The 24,077-nt window shown below is 32.5% G+C and overlaps 2 protein-coding genes, 1 long non-coding RNA gene and 2 pseudogenes across 5 annotated transcripts; 2 read left to right on the top strand and 3 right to left on the bottom strand.

The window, feature by feature from the left end:
• Nucleotides 1-3,831: 3,831 nt before the first annotated feature.
• LOC146915882 (uncharacterized) lies at nucleotides 3,832-4,818 on the bottom strand. The gene is made up of 3 exons (XM_085721474.1): nucleotides 4,678-4,818; nucleotides 4,419-4,566; nucleotides 3,832-3,959 (listed from the first exon to the last, which is right to left on the bottom strand). The coding sequence occupies exons 1-3, from the start codon at nucleotides 4,816-4,818 to the stop codon at nucleotides 3,832-3,834; spliced, it is 417 nt and encodes a 138-aa protein (XP_085577600.1).
• A 1,465-nt stretch (nucleotides 4,819-6,283) lies between these two features.
• LOC146915881 (uncharacterized) lies at nucleotides 6,284-8,413 on the top strand. The gene is made up of 2 exons (XR_015013603.1): nucleotides 6,284-6,692; nucleotides 7,956-8,413. It is a non-coding gene; the product is annotated as an uncharacterized LOC146915881 (long non-coding RNA).
• A 670-nt stretch (nucleotides 8,414-9,083) lies between these two features.
• LOC146915880 (uncharacterized) lies at nucleotides 9,084-9,957 on the bottom strand (annotated as a pseudogene).
• Nucleotides 9,958-17,729: 7,772 nt separating this feature from the next.
• Nucleotides 17,730-23,082, bottom strand: LOC146915878 (putative disease resistance RPP13-like protein 1). 3 transcript variants are annotated; one of them, XR_015014794.1, is made up of 5 exons: nucleotides 19,416-23,082; nucleotides 19,098-19,230; nucleotides 18,924-18,988; nucleotides 18,750-18,843; nucleotides 17,846-18,307 (listed from the first exon to the last, which is right to left on the bottom strand). XR_015014794.1 is itself a non-coding variant. In XM_085718136.1 (2 exons), exon 1 carries the CDS (start codon nucleotides 22,887-22,889, stop codon nucleotides 19,449-19,451), a length of 3,441 nt encoding a protein of 1,146 aa, XP_085574262.1. In that variant the 5' UTR covers nucleotides 22,890-23,006; the 3' UTR covers nucleotides 19,048-19,230; nucleotides 19,416-19,448. The 3 variants fall into 3 exon arrangements, 1 of the variants encoding a protein (XP_085574262.1); XR_015014792.1 differs by lacking the exon at nucleotides 18,750-18,843 and having other exon boundaries at nucleotides 17,730-18,307; XM_085718136.1 differs by lacking the exons at nucleotides 17,846-18,307; nucleotides 18,750-18,843; nucleotides 18,924-18,988 and having other exon boundaries at nucleotides 19,048-19,230; nucleotides 19,416-23,006.
• LOC146915879 (GRAS family protein TF80 pseudogene) lies at nucleotides 17,915-18,924 on the top strand (annotated as a pseudogene).
• Nucleotides 23,083-24,077: the final 995 nt, after the last annotated feature.

Raw genomic sequence — 24,077 nt, 5'->3', positions numbered from 1 at the left:
TTTTATTGAATGAAAATGTGTCTCTTTGGCTACAACCAAAGTGTTTAAATACTAAGGGAAACCCTAATGGGCAAAATGTCCTAACAGAAAATTAATGAAATTGGGCTAAAATAAAAAAAGCTAATTTTCGGGCTTCAGACAAACTCGGATGACTTAAAAAGACTATATGTCAAGGCAAAGCGATGGAGTTCTGCTTGAGGGCCAATTCCCTTTCGGAAAAGGTATAATAATAGTCATTTTGACATCGGACGCCAAACTTACACAATTCCTATTGAACCTTTCTTACACACAACTTATTATATACTAGCAACCAGCCTTTCTACGTCATTGTCTTACTTAAAACAAAACAAAAAAAAAAAAACAAAAAAAAAAGTCTCTAAAAATTTAGGGCCCGTTTGTTTTAGGGTCTATAAAATCATTTTGAATGTTTTAGTTATGTTTATTTGTAGGTTATTTTCAAAATTCATATAAAAAATTAATTTTTATGTTGAAAGTCAAATAACTATTTTAATGTGTTTAGCATGATTATTGTTTATTAGTGTTAATGTCTCTCTAATTATTTTTATTTTGTGCATATAAAAATAGTGGAGCATAATGGTATGAGCCAGGAGTGACAAACTGTGGAAAAGAGACAACACCAATAAATGGATCATTATTCTGTTTACCTTGATTTTTGGTAAACAACCGCTGGTTTCTAAAATGGTTTACTTGCAAGATCAACCAGTAAATCTTGGGACATGTTGTGTTTATGTTTTTCAGAAAGTATGAATGTTCTTGATGTAAAATATGTATGTAACCGTCGGAATCAAACACGCATCGAATCCGTTGAAGTAAATTGCTAGAAAGAATAAGTAAACTACAAGGAATTTAAAGGGATAAACTTAAATTGTATAAATTGAATGTAAATTGGTACACAGATTCATACATTTGCAACTTGTTACTTGTTTCTCCTTGAATGCGGATAGTTTGAGTGTGTAAGTTTTGTGTGTGATTGAATTGTGACCCGTTTTTCCTATGAAAAACTCTTATTTATACTAGATAACTGCCTATACAGAAACTATCGAACATAACCGTTAATAACTACTCTAGACATCTTTTGAATTTCAAATGACATCTTTCGATAGTAACTGCTGCTTGACTTATTAATCCGGCACCAACTTATCTTCGATGTCTTGCTTGCTTGTCGAAGCTTCACCATCGAACTGCAAAATCTCTTTAAGTCCATAGACTCGATCCAGCTTGTGAGTCGAACTCATTTAGTCTTCTTCAAAAACTAAGTCAAACTCAATTGACTGCATTTATTGTAGCCTGTCGAAAATACAAGCTAACACATCCTCACTTGGATTGCCACCAGCATCATATGCATTGCAAAATGTGTTGCAAAAAATAAACAAGCCTGTTCACCTTCTCAACATTACAGCTCTCTCAGAATTGAGAAAAAATGGAAATCCTAGAATTCACAATAATTTCCATCAGATGGATTGTACTCATTGGTGTATAGCAGGGGTCCAGATACTTGGAATGAGATTTTGTATGCATCAATCATGAATTAGAATTAAGTGATTATCAATATTGGTTTCAAGCATTAAAGAAAGATGAACTCATTCCTTATTTCTCTCTCCATTAGAGGAACTTAACGCGACAAATGAATAGCATAAAAATTGTAGAAATAGCTTAAATAAGGAATGGAAACACCATTGATGTTTGGATCCATAATAACATATCATGTCATCATTAATATAATGTATCTTATTTTCTTACTATACTAGTTACAAACCCGTGCTTCGCACGGGTTCAATAACGTGTTCGATTAAAAATTTCTTCGAAAGAAGAGATGTTAAAACGACGGAACATTGTGATTCATCATAAAATATGTATGGACTGATTAAGAGTGCATGTAATCTGTTTGTGAGATTAGAAATTGACATAATATTTAGGATGAAAACAATTGGAACCAATAAAGGAAACAATGATGTGTGAATTATGATTACATATTATCCAAAATTATAAAAAAGAGTGTTGTTGTTATAGAGTTACCAAAAAAGGATTGATACCCATATTTACATCAGATGAAATCAAGCAAAGAAGTAGTATCGGTGAGTGAAGATAATCTAGTCTAGGATTAGAGTTAAGGTGATTTGTTGAAAGTGCGGATCATGAACACCAAATCTTTATTTGGGAACGATTTGAACGATTTTTAGGTGGTTTCTCTAGATCAAAAATTAGCTTATCACCTACCTCTAACATATGTTCTCGGCAAAAGTTGAACCATTGGCCGCCTATGTATTTTTCGTAACTTTCTCTCTTTGCCGTTATCAAGCGACACTTATACCTTTTTTGAGCTTGTTTGTCGATGAGTGTGAATGTTTTTCGTGTTCCTTTTAAAAATGTCCTTGATATCTCATTTGGGAAGTGCTAGTTACGAAACAAATTGCAGTGTTAATTAGATGTTTTATATATATATATATATATATATATATATATATATATGTACATTTCTAAAACATTTAGCAAAGCATTATAAAGATCTTCTGTAGGAAAAAAGCATGTTCTATTTTGTTCAAGAGATTAGGAAAACAACATTATAATTAACATGATACTAATTGGAACCAATGAAGGAACCAAAAATGTGCAGATTAACGTTACATAATAGTTAGGTTTATAAAAGAGACTGCAAGTGTCATAGACTAACCAAAAAGGGATTTTTGTCAATATTTACATCAGACAAAATGAAAAGAACAAATGGCATTACCAAAGTCAAGATAGTTTACGATTACAGTCCAAAGCGATACGTCAAATAGTAGAAGTTCAAATAGTTTAGCAACAAAGATCTACTTTGGAACAACTCGAACGTGCAAGTTCTTTGGTGACTTTTCAAGATCAAAGATGAGCTTACCACCTTCTTCCATCACAAATTCTCTACAGAAATTGAACCACTGCCCACCCAAGTATTTTTCATAGCTTGCTCTTTCGGCGGTAATGAGGCGACACTTATACTTTTTCTGTGTCTGGTCATCAATGAGAGTGATTGTTTTGCGCTTTCCTTTCAGAATTGTTCTTGACACCTTGTTTGGGAAATGCTAAACATGGAAATAACTGCAATATTCGTCTAATGCATATTAACATGGATAAGATATATGTGAATATATTTACATATAATTTATAAAATAAAGGTAGCATAACTAGTTTTAAGCTAAAGAAAATGTACCATGACTTCTAATTTATCTTCATATTATCTTCCTATAAAGTCTAGATAAATGCATGCATGTGCATTATATGTACCCCGTTGACCAATTAACATTGTTGAAACAAATGGAAATTAAGCATCACTCCCGCATGTGCATCTATAGAGAGCACCATTTGACATTGATGTCTTCGAACATTTGGTGCAACTCTCATAATACCATCCAAACTGGTTAGGATTGAATTTAGTTGTTTTCCAAATAGTGATGCAGTATGTATCCTAACACAAATTATGCACATGAAATAAAGAATAATGCAATATGTATTTTTAATTTGTGCGTAAAAAAACTCAAAGCATGTTTGTGCATAAAAAAATCAGACCTTGACTAAGTTTATAAATTCAACAATTGGCCTAACCTGAGACAGATTGGAAAAATCGTTGTACGAAGTACGTTGAGTAAATTCAACAATTGGCCTAACCTGAGACAGATTGGAAAAATCGTTGTACGAAGTACGTTGAGAAGAAGCCAAACTCTGACTTAAGTACTGACTGAAGCTTTGACTCTGAGTTTGAGAAGTGTTAAGGTCACGACAACAATTCAAGAAACATGGTCAAAAAACAATCAAATCAGATTGTGAAATAATAAGTTACTCTAACACTGTATTGTGAAATCGTAATGCAAAGTAAGTCTTAAACTTCTCAACAACCGGATGATGTAGGTTGATAAGCAGCCTCGAACCTGACCAATTGTTACATATATTTGGATGACCATTGTCTACAAAATGGAAGCAAAGAACTCAAGGTAAATAGATGTTAAATGATAAAGCTACGGAGTATTTTTCCCATAGTGTTACATCCACTATGTTCCCACTACATAAGGAAAGACATCTTTCAGGTCATTATCAAACTTATACAAAATCCTATCATCTGATGCTGACAAATTAGAAATCAATACCTTTTATCTTTCAACACAATGTTCGTACACGATTTCTTTACAGTCCCAATTGGCGTTGTCTTGACAATCTCATGAAGATGCCCGGTGATTTCTTAAAAAAAAAATTACATCTATAAGAACATTATAATTGGAGCAAATACATAAATAAATTAAAGCACATAACTATACCATATAAAACGTCAGTTTTGAATTTTCCATCTTGTATTTCCTTAAATGACTTAAAGCGAAATTCATGAGTAAGAACGTTAGTTAACTTGTCATACTTCTGCACCTTTGTACCAGAACCAAATACAACCTTAAAGGAACTAAATGCAATGTCATTATCAAACACATGACAATTATACAAAGTATAAGTCTTGTTTTCCTCTATCAAAGTCTTCCAATGCTCCAATTCTCTATATCGAGTTATTACATGAACTCGATCACCCTAAATCCGAGAAAGAAACCAAAAAATATAAATAAATCAAAATGTACACTAATAAGTAACATTGATAAATCATAAAGGAAATTACAACAAATCTTAACTAACTCATCTAACCTTTGCATCACAAATAATGAACTTCATGTGTTGATTTTCATTACTACCAGTCACAATCCAAGAATCCAGCACTCCAAATCCTATTTTCCAAATGTCCAAATCATTTTTGAGATCCTTAATGTAGTGATAATCTCTTGACATTGAAAGTCCTATATAGAAATACAATAATACATCATTTAATTTTATTCTCTTTGTTCATCCTGATATAAAAAGAAGCTAACATATTTCTATGTGATCAATTTTTGTATCATCAAATCAACTTGGTCTTAAATGCACAAATTTCTGTATCATCAACTTTCTGGACCTCGATGATATGACCAAAACAAATTTACACCAATCAACTTTCGTACGGCCCAATGATATAAGAAAGACTAAACCAAATATGAAAACTATTACAATACTCACAAAAACTAAAATAACCCACATGCATCAATTTTTTTTCAACTACAGTACCAGAAGCTAAAATAACAATTGTGTCAAAACCTTACCATGAGCTAAAATTCAATCATCATGACCTTTACTATATTCCACATAACAAAGGAAGATTTTTCTACAACCATGCAACATAACAATTTCTGGTACATAATCCATTAACAATTGAAAAAAAAATAAATAAATAAAACCCTTAAAATGCAGAATCGTGAAAAAAGGAAGGAAACCACCTATGATGAAGCAAAAACTAAAACAGTGTCGAAAAATGAACTCCTCAAGCCATAAAAATCAGTCAACTCAAGTCATGCATGGTCTCAGAACTATGAAAAAAAGGAAGAAAATGACTTCTTATGAAGAAGAAAGTGAAAGAAGAAAGTGATATAGTGTTCCTAGCGGAACTTAGATACCGTTTGGCCAAGGTTTTTTACGGTCTAAAAGTTACTTCAAAACAAAGTTAAAATAATGGTCTTTAAGAAAGAAGCTTAAGTAGTTTGATTTCTTTGTTTTTTTAGTTTTAAAGCTATTTTTAAGTTAAATGTTGTTTGGCAAAATATTGTACAAACTTTGAATTTTTTTTATGGTGTTCGAGGTTCGAACTCTGAACTTGGCATATATTTATACATTGTTCCTATCATCGGAGCTAAACTCACGAGGAAAAAACTTTGAATTTATTATGAATTAACATAATAAATAAAAAAATGTTTAAAATATTTTCTGAAGGCTAAAAATGTTAAAAAATAAAAGATAATTTTTTTTACAAATACTATATTTACTCAATAACATTTATTTTGTGTAACATGAATACAAATATGTATCATCATATAAATGACTTGTTAAATATTTGAATAGGAGAAACAATTTAAGGAGCCTGAAATAATAATTTAAATAATATCAAAATAGTTGGTTTTTTTAATTTCAATTATGCTCTATAACAAATTTCGTTATAAGAATACCATATTTTAGGTGTTTTTCAAAAAGATAAGAATTTATATTATATGATATTATATTTGTTACATTGTTGGTGTCATGGAAACATATATGTTTAGTTTTTTTTAAATAAGAAAAAGATATGCATAGTTTGTTACAATATAAAGGGGTGTGGTTATCATGCATAAGCCATAACTTATGCACCATGCTTAAGCCTGCATTAGTCCAGCCCATTATGCACCTAGCCCAACAGAATTACTTCCTACACCTCAAAGAAAGACAGGTGAAGAAAGCAAACAAACCAAAACAGAGCATCACGCGCGTTTTCTCTCCATTTCCAACTTCAACCACCACCGGTAACAAACTTTCACCACCGGAAACCGTCTTCGTGACCGTTGTTCAACTCGTCACCATCGTTCAACTCAACAACACCGTCGTTCACCACCGCATTCACCATAACCGCATTCACGTCGGAAACTGCATTCATCACCACTGAAAATCACGTCGCAAACTTCCACCACTGCAAATCACGTCGGAAACAAACTTCCATCACCGGAAATCGCATTCACCATAACCGCATTCATCAACTTCATCATCATCGCCGCAAGCATCTTCATCATCTTCAACAAAACAGCAAAATGATGAAAACAAAACAGGTTTGAACTTAACTTGTTCTTTTAATTTCGAATTGGGGAAAATCAAGTAATTACAATGAGTTTTGAAAGTGTTTCTGTTAGTTAGAAATGGTTTTTGTTTAATTTGAAAAGTAATTGCATGTGTAACCCAAAATTGACATTTTAATTTCGAATTGGGGAAAATCAAGTCAAATAAATGGTTTCTGAGTGTTTAAATGTGCTTATTATAGTATGTTTTGTTTAAAATTTATGCCAAAACCAATATGCTGTGTAAATGGTTTTTGCAAGTTTTACTCTGAAACCATTTTGTTGTGTACATGGTTTTACTTTGGTTCATTTCCAAAACATTTGTAGATCTGTTATATATGCAAATGATAATTGTTATAGTTGAGAATACATGACAAAATTAAGGAATCTGATACACAATGCATTTATATGCATCAAAATGGTAGCATGATAAATCTTTGGTAAAAATTGTAGCATATTTATATGTTCTGTTGCAGATAGATATGTATGTCTCAACTTCTTTGCTGATCTGTGCTTGAAACTCTGCCATACTTAGCTTTCAATTTTGTGTTTAAACTCTTGTTATCAAGTCTAAGATTGGTAGAATTTTAGTGTTTATGATATGACGCTTACTATATACCACTTTAAATGCATTCTAACCATTGACCGGTTAAATTTATCGCTCTTTTTACTTCTGTCACTCACAAATAAAATATTTGAAAGGATCTAGCTGCAAGTTTCTGATCATGTGCTTGTGATTTTGTTTTGGTCAGCACATGAATTTACTGTCTTAGATTTATTGAAAATCCAATGACACATGATCCAACTTAACAGTTGGATATCATATAAACTGAGATCAAATGTTTTTCTTTCAATGCTTTTGCCGATGCACTGGGATCATATAAACTGAGATCAAATGGCCAATGCACTGGCTTTCTTTCAATGCTTTTGCCGCATTTCAATTACTTGCTCCATCCTTATGAAGCCTGACACTAATATGTTTGGTTTTATTGTATGTGCGTATGAATTATTTGAATATAACAAAAAATTCATTATTGTTATTTTTGCTAGGAAAAAATACACAAGAGCCAGAAATATAAGTGAAAATAAGATGTAATATGGACATAGAGATTTAGAAGCCATACACCACAATGCACTTTGTTAGAACTTTGTTAAACTCTAAAAATTATGCTAAAACCATTGTGCTGTGGAAATGGTTTTGGTGAGTTGTACTCCAAAACCATTAGATGTATTTAATGGTTTTCTTTGATCATGCAGGTGAAAAAAACTAAAAAGCTAGAGCCATTGCCATCATTCAGTTTTGGGCTAACACAAATGGATGAGGAGGAAAGGAATGACACAGCTTCATCATCTGATGGTGGTAAAAAGAAGGAGCAGAAAACAAGAAAGTCCAAGGGTAAAGAAAAGAAGCATCAAATAAAGAAACAACAACATGTTGCACAAGATTCTGACGAAGGAAGTTCAGATGATGAAGAATTGATTCAAAAGCTAGCACGTTAATGTTTTTTTTATTGAATTTCTGGATTTCTAGATTAGTGTTAAGTTTCTTGTTAATGTTTGTATCAAGTTTATGAATTTCTGGATTTGTATAAAGTTTATGGTGAAACAAACTTAGGGGTATGGAATACTAAAACTATAAGTATGGTTTAACGGTTTTGATAGTTAGGTGTGTCTTTTTATAGTATCTATCATATTATACTATTCATCTTATTTAATTTTTGGCCTAATAATGTTCAATTTAATTTAATTTTACTAAAATTAGGGGCATGGAATACTGAAACCATAAGTACGGTTAAATGGTTTTGATAGTGTTCTATGTGAAACCAAAATAACTGCCTAATGGTTTTAAATGAAATTATTAATTTGTTTTAAACAATTTATCTTCTAGAAAAAGAAAACATACTTTTGCTTTTTTTTATGTTTGTTTTTCGTGTTAAACCTCTCGAGTTTCTACGAAAAGTGACAAAATCAGTTGGTTGTGTCTTTTTATAGTATCTATCATAGTATACCGTTCATTTTATTTAATTTTTGGCCCAAAAATGTTCAATTTTATTAAAATTAGTTTTCAATGTAACCACTTAATAGTACACATTTTGACAGTTTTCAATGTGAAACCAAAATAATTGTCTAATGGTTTTGTAAGAAAAAAAATGTGATAAACATTAAAATCATTATTAAGTAACCACTTAATAGTACACACTCATAACCTATTAAATAATTGTCAAATGGTAAATAAAATAAAAGAATAGTGAAATTTATTATTGATAAATGGTTTTAAATAAAAACAATTACTGAAACAATAAGTATGGTTCAATGGTTTTACTAGTGTTCTATGTGAAACCAAACTAACTGTCTAATGGTTTTGTAACAACCTATAATCATGAATACGTAACAACAAAGAATGTGAATGTTATAATTTACAATAACAAGTGCTCCACAACAAGTGCTCCTAAAAGATGCTAGCTATGCCAAAAATGCTAGCTATGTCTTCCGCAGCATCAACTTAGATGTCATAGTAAAAAGATGGTTTTGAGAGAGCTTCATTTCTAAAGAATTCTTGAATTACAGTTGCTTCACCAACCACCATCTCCTTTTGACGAATTGTCATTAGATAGTTCTTTAAGTCTGAAAACCGAAAAGGAAGATTCTCCGTGCCTCCAACTCCTTGACCCATAACTTCATAAGTCGTTCTCATCGACATTCCAGCTTTAGAATTTATTAGAGCTAGTTGTCCTTGAACTTCATTTACTTCTCGAAATGATCTCAGGTAACACAAATGCTCTAGTTTATGTAATGGATGACAGTGATCCACATCCCATCTATATATCTTATACCCATTCAAAACTTCATCCTGCTTCAAAGATATTCCAGCTTTACAACCAACCTTTTCCTCAGGTTTTTCTTTCACTTTCACAAACTCAATAACCAGTGGACTGTCTGATGTTGGCATGTTGTTAGGATTAAGCAAACTTCCCTTCTTGAAACCTTGTTTGTTACAAAGATAACGCACATAATGTACCTTATCTGATTTCTTATTTTGTGAATTGTTCTTCGACTTCAACATAGTCCTAATAGAAAATCCAGTGTTATATGCATAATTACCATAAAAATCTTCAATCTCTTTAATAGATTGAAAGACTAAAGACTTCCATGATTCGTTATTGCTAGGGAATTAACATTGAGAACTATCAGCATGAATCAGTGATGAAGTTTCAACACTCAGTTGTCCACTCTCAAATGAAGTTGATATCAAATCCATCCTGCATTTTCGTCAAATAGTTATTCATATTCACATTCCCAAATACACATCCATCTTTATTCTTTATTCATATTCACCTATTTTAATACTTATATCATCAAGATGCAGAAAGCTAAGAAAAAGCTGCTGAAGAGGAACTTAATTGTTAGGAGTACATTGTAAAGAGCTCCTGTAATGAGATGTAATGAACAATAGTTGTATTATTAAATGTAAAAAACTCTTGTAACATATGTCAAAAAAAAAACTCTTGTAACATTTTTCTGGAAAGGACATGAATGCATTCACAATTAACTTTGTGTGAATTGAATTTTGAAACATCAAGCTAAATTTACAGTGTCATGAATAAATGGAAAAATATACTTTTCCAAATGGATCTTTGTTTAACTTTTGTTGTGATATACATGATACAAATGTATAAAAACCAATTATTGCTATGGGCGAGGCACAATTAAGAACACTATTTAGGTTTGTTCGACTTGGAATGGTCTCGAAGGAGCTTCCAAGCGAATGCAACCACTTATCAAACTCATTATCAATGCAGTCTTATTAACAATTTCCCACTGAAGTGTAGACACACAAGGGTATATGACATGATAACAAAGGAAAGGCACTTAAAAAACAAAAGAAGCTTCCTTTGGAGAGTGACTCACACAAAAAACAATGGCAAAACATATATATTTTCTTGTACATTCTAATGAAATATCCATCCATTCTAGTATTATCTCCCATATTTTGTTTTGTGGCTCATTAATGTCTTTCACAGGTAATTTTTTTCTCACTCTCTCAGCAACCATAGTTAAATTTCTAACTGGATTTTTCTCACTCTCTCATTATTTCATCCTGTTCTTAAATTTGAACCAAATTGTAATTTTGCAAACCATGTTGTTTTGAATTATGACTAAATCTTTGTTGAATTGTTATAGCTTATAGCTTGAAACTATGTCTGCTTATGCACATCAAATGGAGTAGCAGTACGCTGCAGCTAGTCTTTCAGATGATTCTGGTATGTCTCAAATTTGAGAATACATGTCTCTAAATTGATAACAAACATGTTCAACTATGTTTTTCTGCTCAATTATGTAATGTAGCAAACTAGTAAGTAGACACTACATGGTATGACACAAAAGAATATTAACAAGTTCAGTAATAGAGGATCTTTTCTTCCAACTCTCACAACGAGACAAGACCAGAAAGGAAACAAACTGAGAGAGGATACACATTTTTCATTCAATATACAAAACGATTAACACATCAATGCATGTCAATTTGCAGATTAAGCATTCAAGATCATAAAAGTAGACAAGGACTGAAACAACTACAAACAATAACTCCTTCAATTGAAGCTAAATTGTTCATTTCATATCATAAATTGATCCTAATATCGACAATTTGAATCAGTAAATTGATCCTAAGAACAGAAAACAATTAACAAATCCGAATTTTGAATCAAAACCTAAATACAATTTACTGATTACCTTAAAATGCAAGGGTGAAATTCGTGCAAGCTAACCGGAGCAGTGAGCAAGGGTGAATGCCGGTGAAATCAAGCCGGAAAACCACGTCGGAGCAAGCGTAAACGCGAGCAAGAGAGCAACGTCGGAGCAATTAAGTCGGAGCAACGTCGGAGCAGTTGAGTCACGCCGTGACCTAGCCGGAAAACCACGTCGGAGCAAGTTCCAGCGCGAGCAAGAGAGCAACGTCGGAGGAATCGAGTCGGAGCAGTTGAGTCGCCGTGACCTAGCCGGAAAACCACGTCGGAGCAAGGGTCAGCGCGAGCAAGAGAGCAAGGTAACGTCGGAGCAGTTGATTCGGAAAACGCGTGCGAGCAAGAATGAGTTTTCTGCGATCAAAGTGTGGGGTGTGGGGTGTGAGTTGTGAACCGTAGGATTATGCATGATTTGATGGTTGACAAGTCCTTATGCATGGTGCATAAGTTATGGCTTATGCACCATAACTTTTGCCAATATAAAGGTGCAAAATATATATATCACATTGTTGGTGTCATGGAAACATATATGTTTAGTTTTTTTGAATAAGAAAAAGATATGCATAGTTTGTTACAATATAAAGGTGCAAAATATATATATATATATATATATATATATATATATATATATATATATATATATATATATATATATATATATATATATATAGTATATATAAAGTAAGGTTTTTTATGCCACATGTGACTTCCACGTTTATTCACAATATTTTTTATTATTTTTCTATTTTTTAAAAACAATATTTAATTTGGCATAAATGTCTCAACAAACTTTTAATCTTATCTATTAAATATTTTACTTAACTTTTTTATTGAATTCCTAATATTTTTTGTAACAGAAATATCTCAACAAATTACATACGATACCCTTCAACTGTAAATCATCAATCAATCAATTAATTGTATATATATATATATATATATATATATATATATATATATATAAAGTATGGTTTTTTATGCCAAGTGTCACTTCCATGTATATTCACAATATTTTTATTATTTTTTTATTTTTTAAAACCAATATTTAATTTGGCATAAATATCTCAACAAACTTTTGATCTTATCTATTAAATGTTTTACTTAACTTTTTATTGAATTCCTAATATTTTATGTAACAGGAATATCTCAACAAATTGCATACGATAACCTTCATTCATATTTAAATATTTTATTTTTTTTAGGAAAAGAAGCTTTAATTAGTTACCATGTAATCTTTCAACACCATATGATTCAATTAGTTTTTCTTTAACAAAAAAAAGACTTCGGTCAGTTATTATATTATCTTTTAACAACATATTCTAATAAAAATGTTAACTATAAATAAGGAGTTTTTTAATTAAAAAAATAAAATTAATGGAATTTTTGTTAATCACATATTCACATACTTTGAGCATAATCCGAAACACAAACCTTCTTTTGATCTAACCTTTTTTTTCTTCAGGTTTGGCAAACACCTATTCTTTTGTTATTTCTATTACTTAAATTTTGATTTTTATATTATATATATCAACCGCATTCCAATGCAACTTTTTAATATAATATGTTTTTGTCTTTTTGTTATTTTTATTTTTGAAGATAACTTTTCAAACAACATCTTAAATATTTCTAATGATGTTTACACACATACTTACAATACCTTCATTCAATTTTGATTCCTAACTAACCAATAAATTTCATCACTCTGATTATTCTTTTTATTTTCTAAAAATTATGGCTACAAAATTTGACCTCATTGATATCATAGCCATCTATAATAAATACAAAGTATTGAGATTCAAGATTAGGATCGTTTGAATATAGACTGTCAAACTTCAAAGATCGAGACCAGATTGATTTATTCGATATGGTTTTCATGGATAAAAAAGTATGCATTAGTTATTTTTCTTTGTTAACTTTTACAAACTAATTAACATGATTTTACATTACCTAAAATTATTTTTTATGATAATTAATTTTTACAATTTTTATTTGTTATATTTTGTTATTGTTTTTAGAACATTTGTATGTATAGTTATTCACAGTTTTTGTTGACTTTTGTTGTTTCTAATATTCTGTGGGAGCAAACTTCAATGCATTGTGTGGAGTGACAAAATGTCAAAATATCAATTTATGTTGGTTGAGGAAATGTGTTATGAGATAACAAATATCTTAGTTTATAAGAATAACTGTAAGTTTAATCCAACTTGCCATGACTATAGACTATTCTTTTTTAAGGATATGACTATAGACTATTTTTTTTGATGTAGTCAATTTTTTTTGATATCTATTGCTTGTTTATTTGTTATAGTTTTTTTATTGCATTGGATATCAACTTCGCCTTTCATATTTTTTTAAAGATATTATTGGAGTATTAACTACAAAGGGAGAACTTACATAATAAAAAGGTGGTGTCCAACCAACCAATTATATGCAGGGAGAAACTCATGTGCACACTATTGAAAGAATATGCAAATCAACTTATTGACTATATGCCTAGAAATCCAGATGTACCCATTATGTTGATATTGCAATTGGCTAAGTTTAAATTGTATAGAGGTATTTTTCTTAAGAAATTCTTATATGTTTCAAATTAAAGTTTACTTTGTATATTAAAAATTGTTTGCAAATGTTTATTTATTTTTTTATATTTTGGACTTTTAGAAGAAAAAAAATGGAAGTATCAAACACACCCTATAATAATTCAAAACTAATAATTAACGACGTTGTTCCAGAAGTTCAATAACTCAAAACCAGGTATTCACAAATTAATAATCAAACAAAAATCATTAATTAGGAGATCCAGTTATATACCACATTAGATAAAATCAAACAAAAATCATTAATTAAGATATTCATCCTATACCAATCCATGATAAATTTTATTTGCGGATATCACACATAGATTTTTTTTTATCTTCTTGAATATGTCTAACCCGAGCAATTTTCATTTTCATTTTGATTTTTTTTATCCTATACCAATCCGTGATCTTTTTTAGTTGCAAGTTTCATTGTGAATATCCACATTAGAAGTTTTATTTGCGGATATCATACATAATTTTTTTTTTTATCTTCTTGAATATGTCTAACCCGGGCAACGCCGGGTGAATACACTAGTGTGTGTGTGTGTGTGTGTGTGTGTATATATATATATATATATATATATAAGTATAATTTTTTTAGGCATCTATGCCTTTTTTGAAGAAAAGACATCTACAATTTTACTTCTAATTAAAATCAAATTTTTATAAAAGTAATCGTACGCATTATGCAATGCCAAAAAAAATTATACGCATTAGCATAACAAAAAAACAGACACACATAAAGTATTACTCTAAACGCTAATGTGTGTGTGTGTGTGTGTGTATATATTTGTGAGGTTGAAGAAAGAAAATAAAAATATTTGGTATCTACAACGTGAATAAAAATATTTTTGAGGTTGTGATGATTAAACGATATTGAAATTATATATAAAAGTGATAAAAAGATAGTAAAATTCCTTTGAAAAAAGGTAATAAAATGAAATGGAACCTCAAAAAAAAATTAAATGGAACGGTTCAAAAAAAAATTAAATGGAAGAAAAAAACATATTGAAATATAATATTAAAAAATAAAAGAAAAGGTTCCCAACGTGAATTGAAGAGAGATGCTTGTGAAATAAATTGTCGAGAAGTAGTTTTTTGAAGTAGCATTCAACAACTTTTGGCCAAAGCTCATTCCATTCAATTTTATGCATTAAAAAAAAGTACCTTTTTTAGTAAGTACTTAATTGATATTGTATTTGGCCTAACTACTCCTTAAAAATGTTTAGAAGTTGGAAAAAAAACCGGGTCAAACGGTATCTTAATCTCCCACAACGGCAGTCTAGAAGCAACTGAATTTGGGAGAAAAAATTGGAAAATAGTTAAAAATAAAAAAATTGGAAAATAGTTAAAAGTTTTTAAAAATATAAAAATTGGAAAATAGTTAAAAAAAATCGTTGGGGTAGCACTCAACCAAGCAACACTAAAAAAAATTATATGCATTAGGGTAACAAAAAACAAACAGACGGACATAAAATATTAGTCTAACCGTTAATGTGTTTGTGTATATATTCGCGAGATTGAAGAAAGGAAATAAAAATATTTGGTATCATTAAATGACAACGTGAATAAAAATATTTGTGAGGTTGTGATGATTAAACGATATTGAAATTTACTATATAAGTGATAAAAAGATAATTAAATTCCTTTGAATAAAAGATGATAAAATTATATGAAACCTCCTTAAAAAATTAAATGGAACGGTTCAAAAAAATAAAATAAAATAAAGTTAAATAGAAGAAAAAAACATATTGAAATATAATATTAAAAAATAAAAGAAAAGGTTCCCAACGTGAGTTGAAAAGAGGTGCTTGTGAAATAAACCGTCGAGAACTAGTTTTTTAAAGTAACATTCAACAACTTTTGGCCAAAGCTCATTCCATTCAATTTTATGTATTCAAAAAAATTGCTTTTTTTAGTAAGTACTTAATTGATAATGTGTTTGGCCTAACTTCTCCTTAAAAATGTAGAGAAGTTGAAAAACAGCCGGGTCAAACGAAACCTTAATCTCCCACAATGACAATGTAGAAGCAACTGAATTTGGGAGAAAAAATTGAAAAATAGTTAAAAACATAAAAATTGGAAAATAGTTAAAAGTTATTAAAAATATAAAATTATAAAAAAATTTAAAAAAATTGGTGAGGGGAAAAATGGGAAAATGCACCCACATCATAGTGAGGTGGCAACAACTAAATTCAACTAATTAGAAAATTACAAAAATACCCCTCCTAGGGGCAAAATGAGAAATTCATATGGCTTCAATTTTAATAGTAGTGCATATAGATATAGATAGATAGATGAACGTGTATATAGATATAGTAGTGTATAGAGATGGCTTCAATTTTAATACCCCTCTTATTTCGATGTTGTTACATTGCATATATTGTTAGGACATCTTATTTGTAATAATTAAAATTGCCATTATTGATGAAATTAGAGTTATGATATTGACAATTAGAGTTGTCAACCACCGTGGTCGATGATGTTAAGTATGTCTCTTTGCCTCGTTTAGTTCTATAGCTTATTTTTCCATACATCAAAAAAGGGAGTAATTCAAGATATCCATCATCATTAGTAGATCCTGAATTGGTGTTATCTTTCTATGAGGAATAAAAATGATGTCAACCATATAAGGCCCTATTTAGATAAACTACTTAATTTGCAGCTTACACTACTATATGCATTTACGCATAAGCTATTTTTATAACAAAAGATAAACTCAAGGTAAATTCTTTTTGTAAAAACCGTTGTTTTCAGAAACTATCAAAAATCCATGGCCAAAAGCTACAAAATTTGATATTACACCTGCCAATATTCATCGCTGAAGGACATTATTGTGTCTCGCTTGTATATATGGAGACTGAATTTCGGGTAATTAATGATTAAAACCCTCGTCGGAAATTTAGTTTTCATGTTTTCAGGTGTGGATGAATAAAAAACATATAAAGTTATTCCCTTCAAACAACAATCACTATCCTCGAACACTTGAAAGCATACTGAAGGTCCTTCACTTGTATGGGCTAACCAAGAAGGATAATTGTCACCAGGAAGGAAAGAATCACTAAAATATCTTCGGTTGCCGATCCCCGTATCATGAACACAGGCTTAGTTATTTATGTAATTGTGCTATACAAATGGACATTTTTGTGCCATTTATAAGGTCAACATACAACGTAAAAATATACAACGAAACCAATTTAACCGTCGAATGTTAGAACAGATTTATGCTTTTATAATAGCAGCAAAAATTATACGCCATACGCATCTTATATCATTGACTTTTTGATAATGGTTTTTTCATATAGGTCTTGAAATTGTGGAGGAACCTCGGTTTTTGTTGCAGATATAGTTTTCTATTACGGCTTTCTTCCTACTGGTTCTACCATGCATGCTTTCATCCATACATTAGGCCAGTTTGAATTGTATCACCCCCAATTCACTCATCATTCATCTATAGCATTCTTGAACTGCTTTTAGTCTCAATGTAACAACTGTTTTCAACTTATCGATAAGCTCCAAAGGATAGCTTATGAAAATAGTTTCTTTATTTTATAGAACTAGCAAGCACTTGTATGAAACATTTATGCCATAAGCACTTAATTATTTGTCCAAACAAAACCTCATGAGGAAAGAGAGACTTTCTATATCAAACTTTGGTCAAAAAATTGTTTTCTAAATGCCTGAAAAGAAAGACAGAATAGTGTTACTTGGCTATCACTCAACCTCATTCCTCTAGTATCATTATCTCCATAAATGTCATCATTCAACTTCTAACAGAAAATTACATATTAATTATGTTGTAATCATTATCATATAAAAAAACTTGTGAAAGCAATAAACAATTATATCCAAATACTCGTGAATTCGCAAGACTATCTATCTATAACTGTGACCTGGACCAAATTGTGTTGAATCAATGGAATGTGAAAAGGTGGTTCACATTATTGATCTTCGTTGTTCCGAACCAGATCAATGTATAAATCTTCTACAAACTTCAAAGAAAAATCATGGAGGTCCACCCCATCTGAAAATTAACAAGAATTCATGAAAAGAAAAATGTATCGGACCAAATAAGCTTTCATTTGATAACTGAAGCAGGGAAATTGCATTTTCCTTTACAGATTAATCCAAAGTTAGCAAACTCAAAGTTGACAATTTCGAAAACTTGTTTGTGACGACAGAAGATGCTGTTGTAATTACATCTGTTCTGCAGCTGCATTCTCCCCTCGCCACTGATGATGAAACGGCTGGGAGAGTCTCACCAGCAGGACCAGCATTTATCAATCTGCAGAGAGCAGTACACATAGGTCAGAGGGATTTCGTAAAGTGGCTTGAGAGAGAGACATGATCAATGCATATATATCTCGAGTCCTGATTCGTCATTGATAGCTCTCTTTTTATGCAGTTCACCTAAGATGGATATTTTTCTTAACACTATGCAAAATCTACAACCAAAACTTTTAGTGATTACTGAACAGGTTCAAATCTTTATAGTTGTAATGTAATGAAGAGAATCAACCGAGCATTGTACTTTTACAGTGCCTTTTTTGACTGCTTGGACTCAACTGGTACAAGGACATCAGTGGAGCAACAAAAGAATGAGAACATGCTTCTTGAGGAGCAAATAAAGAAAACCATTACTTGACAGGGAGTTGATAGAAAGAAGAGACGTGAGATGGTTGAGAAATGGATTAGTAAGCTTGAAATGGTTGGGTTAGTGAACGAACCTTTGAGTTACAATGGGAGGACAGAAGCAACAAATCTACTGCAGCGACATAGTCATAAGTACAAGTTTAAAGAAGAAAATGATTGTTTGCTTGTCTGTTGGAGTGATAGACCACTATCAGCCTGGAATTTTAAGAGATAATGTTCAAATATATGTTGGCATATATGAAGGTCACCTTATAATTGGTAGACGCAAGTTATTCTCACGCCTCTTTTTTCAAGTCTCGTGTTTTCTGGGAACCTGAAATTACAAAGTCACAAAAATATTAAAGAGACCCCTAAAAATGGATACAAAGTTACAAGAATAACAAAGAGAATATTGTATGGTTAATTAAATTAAAAACAATTACAAGCGCAACAAGTCTCCGCGTCCACACATCCAAATGTGGGGCCTACAACTGGACCATGCATGAGCTTTGTGGAAGTGGAACAAACAGCCACATCCTTCTCGTTGTGTGAGAGAGCGGTGACCATGCCATTCATCTGGTCATGAATGAGAATGGTTTCAGGTCAGATGTAAGCAGTCAGAAACACGATGGCAATATATATACCACAAAAGGCATGCACTTTTCAACATAAAACACGGTACGTTATGCGTTGTTTTTACTATTCAAAAGAAAATTTACTAATGTTTGACAACTATAAATAGATTGGTGAATGTTGTGCACCTGGCTACAATAACATCTCATCTCAGCTGCCAATCAGGAAATTGTCACATAAGGAATGTGAGAAATTGTATGCCAACGCTCGCCTTGCTCCTTTTCGTACAACTGCTTAATTAATGGACAATCATGAACGGACAAAGTAGAAAGGGAGATGGGAAGACCCTCCTCTGGCAAGCTCTCAAGACAAGGACAGTCTTCAATATATAGAGATTCAAGTGAAGTGAGGTGGAGAAGACCCTTGTAGTTTATTTTTCTTAGGTTGGAACAATTTCTCAACTCAAGAGAGTTAATAGTTGATGGCAGCATATTCTCCTCTGGAAAGGATTCCAAGATTTCAAAATCATCACTAAGACTGAATTGTTTCAGAGATTTGAGTTGGAACAAACCCCACTCCTCTATTGAAGCCATCAAATTAGGGCATCTTTCTATTCGGAGGCTGCCTAGGTTGGAAGGCAACTGCCTCCCAAAAAACGTTTCCAGCCATGGACAATCGTACAACACGAGAGAATTAAGATTGGTGAACAAGTGCAGTGCAAAAGGCAAGGAAGAAGAGTGCCAACTTGTTATAGTTAAAGTGTGAAGGGAATTATAGCTACACATATCCAAAGAGGACCATTCTAAATTTGGAGCAAAGAAGTCTTCCACTTCCAATTCTTCAAGAAAGGCACTGCTAACGAGTATTTTCTCTAGGGTGGTTTCAATGACCTGAGTTCCACAAAGGATGGCCCTTTTCAAGCTTGATGGCAATTCATTTATCAAAATGCCATCACATCTCTTTAGCTCTATATCACTGATAGCAGCCTTGGGAATTGAAGCCTCCAACTCTTCGCAATCAATAATCCCCAACTTTTGCAAACAAGGAAGGTGTTGAGGCAGGGCACTTTTCAACTTGGGACAATGCTTTATACAAAGCTCTTGCAGCAAAGGGAAAACTTCAAGACATAACCATTCCTTCAATTCATACATATGCTCAACCCGCAAAGTTTCAAGGGATCTAAATGGAACATTTGATGAATTATAGCCACAAAACTCTGTTCCTATTATCTCTATTCCATCACAGCCTGAAATGGAAAGCTTCTTGAGAGAGGGGAACTGCCAAAGTGGTGGAAACTTGGAACATACTTTACATCCCAACAATTCAAGAGATACTAAATTTGGTAAATGATGATCCCCAAGCCAATTAGGAAAGCTACTACCTCTGTAGTCATTTATGGTTAGCCTCATGAGATTTCTATTTGGTTGAAGAGCCTCCAAGACCGAGACATGTGCTTCAGTTTCTGAGCCATCCATTTCTCTCCAGTCATCGTACGACATACTTAATTCTTCTAAATGTTTCTTATCTTTCAAATTTGCAGCCAATGCATCTGCTGGATCAGCCACATTTTTCAACCCTGAAATTTGAAGCCTTCCTTTAAGGTGGTTGAGTTCTGCCAACTGCTTAATATCAAATCCACGCTGCTCTCCCACAACAAAATCAGTCAGCATCTCAAGATTGATTAACCCTCTGATCCCCTTTGGCATCTTCTTAATATGAGTGCCTTCAAGATTAAGTATTCGTAAATTGATCAGTTTGTAAAAATCTGAAGGGAGCTCAGTCAATTTAAAACAATCTTGCAATAAGAGTGTATCCAAATTGTACAGCATGCAAATGGAATTAGGTAAGTTTGTAATCTCGGTGTAAGAAAGGTCTAGATAGCGCAGAAGCTTTAAATTTCTTATCTCATCCGCTAGCACTGAGAGATTGCAACCATAGAAAGATAACATCCGCAAATATTGTAGCCCTGAATATAAATTATACTGCACGTTGGTGGATATCTTAAAGCGTTTGTCACCGTAGCCTTGTGCTTCTACCATCAGACCATGTAGTCCGTTAATTTCATTAATCTGCTTTAGTTTTCTATCACCATCTTTCAAATCAAGGCAGCACCAAATATGACGTATCCTTCGAGGGATAACTTGCTCTTTCTCACCCTCTATTCGTAAGCAAAATTCTCCGGACACCGATTTCGCTAAATCACGGGCAAAATCATGCATGATGTAGTACTTGCCATCCCATAATGGCATAACTGTTGATTGTTGGAAAAACGACAATGACACTAGATCATTAAAGAATTCATTACCCAACTCTTCTTCGTTTTTGTCTCTTCTCCAGCACTTTAGCAAACCTTCTGCCATCCAAAGCTTGATTAATTCATCTTTCTCAAACTCATAGTCCTTGGGAAATATAGAAGAATAAGCAAAACATTGCTTCATATTGGAAGGGAGGTTAAGGTAACTAATTCTCAGAACAAAAGCAATGGTGTTGTGACCCCCAAGTAAACAACACAACTCAGTCTCTGATATTTTAACCCATTCAGGTTCAGAGAATTTTATTCGCAAGAGATTCCCCAGTGTTTTCAGGGCTAAAGGCAACCCCGCACATTTATCTACTATTTTCTTGCCGATGGATTCAAGATTTGGATATTCAAACACATTCCTTCCTTGAAAAGCATGTCTCACAAATAAACTCCAAGAGGCACTATCCTCCATTTGCATTAACTCAACTATCCGGGTGGATCCCACGATTGATGCTACTTTCTTGTTACGTGTTGTCACAATAATCTTGCTTTGTGAAGATCCATATTTAAAAAGAAGTAGTAAGTGCTCCAAGAAATCGTCACCTATATCCCAGATATCATCTAGAACAAGCAAATATTTATTGCCAGTAAGCCTCTCTTGCAATTGACCTTGGAGTATTTCCAAGTCTTCACTATCTGATGCTGAAGCATTAAATGACCTGAGAATTGATTTGGTAAAATCAAGAAGATCAAAAAATACTGAAACTTGGACCCAAGCTTTAAGTTCAAATTGCTCTTGTATCCTGTGGTCATTGTAAACAAGTTGGGTAAGGGTTGTCTTACCCATCCCACCCATACCCACAATACTGATTATGGGTACCTGGTTGTCACCACCATCACTTTCCGAAAGTAAAAAATTGATCATTTCCTCTTTCTCACGCTCTCTACCATATATGACATATTCATTCACCGCAGACGCAGTTGGTAATACTCCGGCAGTGGCTACTTGACGTTCGTAATAGCCACTAGTTGATTCTTCAAGTCTCAATCTACCTTTTTGATCTGCAAGAAACTCTAGCCTCTTCACCTTTAGTTGAACCCAATATTGAAATCGTCGATTATTAAAACGAGAAAGAAAGCGTCGTATCTTTCCCTTTCTCTGTGCCTCAGTAGTAATAACATCCAATAGTTGCTCCACTTGGTATGTCTCATTACTGAGATCATCAAGCCAAATCTTCACGTTCACGTCTAGGTTCACGTACTGCTTTGTCTCTGCGTCATCCAGTACTCTATTGATAGAATCCAGTGTGATTTCAAGTTTTTTCCCCAGCTCTTCTTGAAAGTAGTCACTGAACTCTGTTGAAGATAACCTCTCACAAATCACTTTAATCATAGACGAAAGAAAGGCCACACCTACCATGATATGATTGATATTGAACAAAAACAAAATGATCTTAGATCTGAGCGAGCGTGGTTCACAACTCTGGGAAGCTGGCTGTCTATATGCAAGAAGACTATATGCAAAAAGACCAGAGTTTCGTCAACTAATCCCCACACCTAACCTGAATTCTATGGTTTAGAAATTCCACACAATTACAGGCCGTAGTGGATCTAAGAAGTATATTTCAGGTCGAACTATTTAAATTTCAAACCATAGTCACCAGGTTCGCGATTCGCTTGGTAGGCATACGCGGTTCGTCATATGTCAAGAATTCGATACGTTAGGGGTACATAGAGTCGGTACGCTTGGGTTCGTATAATATACATATGATATACTAATAATTATACTATCAATAATTTTTTTCCTAATAATTTTGTAAAAAAAACAATTTATCTTTAATTAAACATTGAATTACAAATTAAAGCATTATTAATTATTAATTAACAAGAAAGGTCACGTGGACCAAAGCATTTAATTTTATTTACTTTTTAATTTTACACGAACCAATGTTAGGTCACGTGGACTGGAGAGTTGATTTTTTCTTTACCAAAGCATTTGACACTGTGCATTTAAACAGTTTTTAATTCTTTTCTCTCATTTAGGACTTGATATTACTTTTATATCCCTATTATATGGAGGAGAGAGAACCGCTTCATCTTCACCATTTTCTCTCTGGCTTAAAGCTTTACCACCGCCGCTGACCACGAATTTGAACGAACCGGTACCGCGAATCGGTACGAACGAACTGGTTCACGGTTCGCATGGGTGGAGAGCGAATTCTGTGACTATGTTTCAAACACAGTTTCATATAGTAAAACAATCTCAACCACCTATTTCAAATCAAACTGACCATATGTTACAACAACAACATGGCGATATCCAATTTAAGTAAGGATGTTTGTTCATTGTTCTTACCCTTTTTTTTTTTGACAAAAACAAAAGGATATTCATTCATTCAAATCGATAGAGTACATCAGATACAAACATCGCTAAAAACGTAAAGGGTGAATCTGCGAACAAACTCACAGCACCCATGTTAATAGCATACAACGGCAAAATGCCTACAAACAATATGATAAAACCTAAATCACCGAAATACCTATGCTTCCGGATCTGCAACGTTGAAGTCCAAATCATTGGTTGAATTTGTAATTGACTGATGTAGAT

Source organism: Medicago sativa, chromosome 6 (genome assembly GCF_051527215.1).
Source record: "Medicago sativa cultivar Bolivia chromosome 6, Bolivia_mono, whole genome shotgun sequence".
In the NCBI taxonomy this organism is placed as follows: domain Eukaryota; kingdom Viridiplantae; phylum Streptophyta; class Magnoliopsida; order Fabales; family Fabaceae; genus Medicago; species Medicago sativa.
This window is presented reverse-complemented; position numbering and strand designations above follow the sequence as displayed.

Bases quoted from the DNA above. Each gene is read 5' to 3' on its own strand.
- LOC146915882 (XM_085721474.1), bottom strand. From the start codon at position 4,818: ATGTCAAGAGATTATCACTACATTAAGGATCTCAAAAATGATTTGGAC. The intron at 4,567-4,677 runs GTTAGATGAGTT...TCTCGGATTTAG, and splicing joins TCATTATTTGTGATGCAAAG to GGTGATCGAGTTCATGTAAT. The intron at 3,960-4,418 runs GTACAAAGGTGC...TCCATTTTGTAG, and splicing joins TAAGGTTGTATTTGGTTCTG to ACAATGGTCATCCAAATATA.
- LOC146915878 (XM_085718136.1), bottom strand. From the start codon at position 22,889: ATGGTAGGTGTGGCCTTTCTTTCGTCTATGATTAAAGTGATTTGTGAG.